The sequence below is a fragment of the Formica exsecta genome, unplaced genomic scaffold (assembly GCF_003651465.1).
Source record: "Formica exsecta isolate Colony F162 unplaced genomic scaffold, ASM365146v1 scaffold571, whole genome shotgun sequence".
In the NCBI taxonomy this organism is placed as follows: domain Eukaryota; kingdom Metazoa; phylum Arthropoda; class Insecta; order Hymenoptera; family Formicidae; genus Formica; species Formica exsecta.
Window position 1 is genome coordinate 120,335 of NW_021852967.1, and position 3,186 is coordinate 123,520.

At 32.8% G+C, this 3,186-nt stretch overlaps 2 protein-coding genes across 2 annotated transcripts in view; one reads left to right on the top strand and one right to left on the bottom strand.

Moving 5' to 3' along the window:
* Positions 1-127: 127 nt before the first annotated feature.
* Positions 128-1,628, bottom strand: LOC115242148 (transcription elongation factor B polypeptide 3-like). The gene is made up of 4 exons (XM_029818235.1): positions 1,398-1,628; positions 861-1,186; positions 564-763; positions 128-500 (listed from the first exon to the last, which is right to left on the bottom strand). Exons 1-4 carry the CDS (start codon positions 1,466-1,468, stop codon positions 399-401), a joined length of 699 nt encoding a protein of 232 aa, XP_029674095.1. The 5' UTR covers positions 1,469-1,628; the 3' UTR covers positions 128-398.
* An 87-nt stretch (positions 1,629-1,715) lies between these two features.
* Positions 1,716-3,186, top strand: part of LOC115242147 (uncharacterized protein C05D11.1-like) — a 5,637-nt gene continuing 4,166 nt past the window's right edge. Inside the window, exons 1-4 of the mRNA XM_029818234.1 lie at positions 1,716-2,019; positions 2,146-2,387; positions 2,488-2,656; positions 2,727-2,890. Of these exons, the coding sequence (XP_029674094.1) occupies positions 1,848-2,019; positions 2,146-2,387; positions 2,488-2,656; positions 2,727-2,890 (747 nt within the window). The 5' untranslated portion in view covers positions 1,716-1,847. The remainder of the gene's footprint in view (positions 2,020-2,145; positions 2,388-2,487; positions 2,657-2,726; positions 2,891-3,186) is intronic.

Sequence of the window (3,186 nt, forward strand, 5' to 3'; positions counted from 1 at the left end):
GATGTAGAAATATAAATATTTTACTCTGCTCTTTAAAATTCGAGTTAACGAAATTGCGCTACGATTTTTTTTTCTGCGATACTCTTTGACAAACTTTTGAAAAATTTGTTCAATCGACAGACGTTGCTTTTTTATAATATAATTTTGTAACAAATTAAAAGAATTGAAATCGATTAAAAGATTCTAAAACTAAAAGCTTCAAAGCTAAACTTCAAATTTTGTAACGCTTTTTTATTGATCTCAATCCGATTATATGCGACGAAGTTGCAGCCACTTAAAAATTGTCTTTTTTATAGAAGGAAAAAAGTGGCCCTTTAATTTTTTTTGTGTAGTGTATATAAATTTAATATTTTTTAATTATAATAATTATTAAAAAGATATCAATATTTAATTATGGTTTAAGTAATATTTGTATGTATTAAATCTGCTATAGCTTTTTGTCTAAGAGTGTAGAGTTTTTTCACCCATTTATCGAACCTTGCCTCTTGATCCATCATAATCTGAAAAACAAAGTAGACATTACCTGTTTGTAAATGTATTAGGAAACTCAAAGAGAAACTTACCGAGGTATGAAATATACTTTCTAGGCTGCTAGGAATATTGGGTACTGGTGGAATCTGTATAGTATCAGAACTAATATCTATAACGATATTCTTAAATTTATTCTCTTTAGCAGATGAGGTAAACTGTTTGGGAGTGAAACCTTCAGCATTTATTTCCTCAAGTACACCATTCTTAAAACGAGGTTCAATAGGAAAGTCGTCTATAAAAACAGCATTAATTTGTATTCATTAATACCTCAATAATTTTCCATTTATCATTCAGATTTTTATGATATTAATACAAATTGACAGCTATACCTTTTGCTGGGACAACTTGAGTTTTTTCAGCATTAAATTTTGGTTGATTCGATTGCGAACTGCTGGAAGGACTTCGAGATTTGTCTCTAGAAGTGGATCTAGCTTTTCTTCTTGTGCGATCCGAAGAGTGCGATCTACCTGTACTGGTATGGTAACGCCTTTTATCCCGATCTCTCGAGTGACTGCTCCTAGAACCTTTATGACTCTTTAAATTTCGATCTCTACCTCGACTTCTTGAATGCGAACGATGTCTACGCTTTGTCTTCGAATGCCTCGACGATCTCCTTCGATGAGGCGAAGTGTCACTACTGTCAGAACTGCTAGACCTGAAAGAATTATCGTGCAATACCAAAATTTTCTTCATCATAAACGATAAAATTGTGATAAACCGTGTCAAATATAGCGAACAGAATTGACTACGTTCTACCAAAAATGTCAATCAAGTTTATGTTAAATATAGCTGCCGGCAAAATTGACAAGCTTGCATAATTGCTAACCTAATGGATAACGAAATTCTTATTTTTCTTTGCTTTTTACCTTGATTTTCGATTCCGTTTTCTTCGATATCTACTGTGATCCGAGTCTGATTCACTGGAGTATCTAGCCATATTCGTTAAAAGTTAAAACCAAATTTGTCGCTTCGTCTTTATTTTTATTTTTTATAAGAGGGTTTTAACATGCCGTGTGGGAAATAGTTGTTTGTACTTCTAACTTCCAATTAGTAAAACCTAGAATAAAATAACATTTCATTGACCGATCAGGATAAAAGGAGCATGGAGCTCTTTGTCCTGATTGGTCAATTAAATGTCACTCTACACGAGTAGGATTTTCGAACGCACCCCAAGCGAACGCAGAACGCAGCCAGTATCCAGTATCTGACATCTGACCTGACAGTCTTCAAATTATTCATCGCGTAGCTGGAGTTGAGGTGATATTGAGTGACTATACTTGACGAGATTCACGCGTCTAAGTCTAAATCCACGCAATATGCCGCCTGTCGATAGCTCCCCGAGAGGAAATATGGGCGGATTTCAGCAAATATGTACGCTAAAAGTCAACGATACGATCCCGTTCCATATGTACAAATCTACGAATACCGGCATCACAGTTTGTATCGCGGAGGTAGAGGGACCAGTTGTCAGCGGCTACTTCAATCTCGGTAATTGACATATGCATCGGATTGAAAATAATTTTTGTGACATAGAGTTCTCGTTGATATTCAATTTTCTTTCGACAATAAAAAGATTATCTATTCATTTCTTACTTTTATTAATTTTGTAACCAGTTACGGAAGCGTTTGATGACGATGGTCTTCCTCATACATTGGAGCATCTTATCTTTTTGGGGAGCGAGGAGTATCCATACAAGGGCCTTTTGGATCTCTGGGCTAATAGATGCCTCGCATCTGGCACTAACGCTCATACATGTTCAGATCATACTTATTATACTATGACAACAGCTGGTAGTGAAGGATTTCTCTCCTTAATGCCGATATATCTTGAACATATTCTTTATCCCACTCTTCCGGTAAAGTTCTAATAATTTATAATACATAAAAGTAACTATTTTTTTTATATATAAATTTTGTGAGACGAGAAATATTTAACATTTCTGTATATTTCAATAGGATGCAGCGTTTCTTACAGAAGTACATCATATTACTGGCGAAGGAAAAGATGCAGGTGTAGTTTACTGTGAAATGCAGGGTAAAGAAAATACAGGAGAGTGTATAACACTTACAGAGTTATCAAAAGCAGTATATCCTGGAAAATGTGGATATAAATCTAATACCGGAGGTATAAAAATATACATATAGTTGAAATGCATTATATTTTAAATATTATTTATCTCTGCATACATATGTAGGTGCCCTGAAAAACTTGCGAGAAAGTACTAACAATAAGAAAGTTAGGCAGTATCATAAAGATTTTTATAGGCCGGAAAACTTAACTGTGTTTATAGCAGGCCAAGTAAAACATGCTGATGTTTTCCAAGCATTAATGCCCTTAGAACAGAAAATAATATTGAAGGTACACTAAACTTGATTATAATTTCAATATTATTAATTAAATTTAAAGTTATTAATTTAAAAAGTTATAAAATAGAGATAGTACATACACAGAGAATAAGTGCAAACTATTCCAAATTATTATTATTATTATTATTATTATTTATAAGTATGGCAGAGTATTATTTAATATGTATTATTTAAGAGATACTTGATAATTTTGACATTATCCTAACATTGGCCATAATCTTGATATTTAATTTATATTTTCTTATATTTATATAAACATTTTTCTTATCTCCGAAATCATGAAATTGT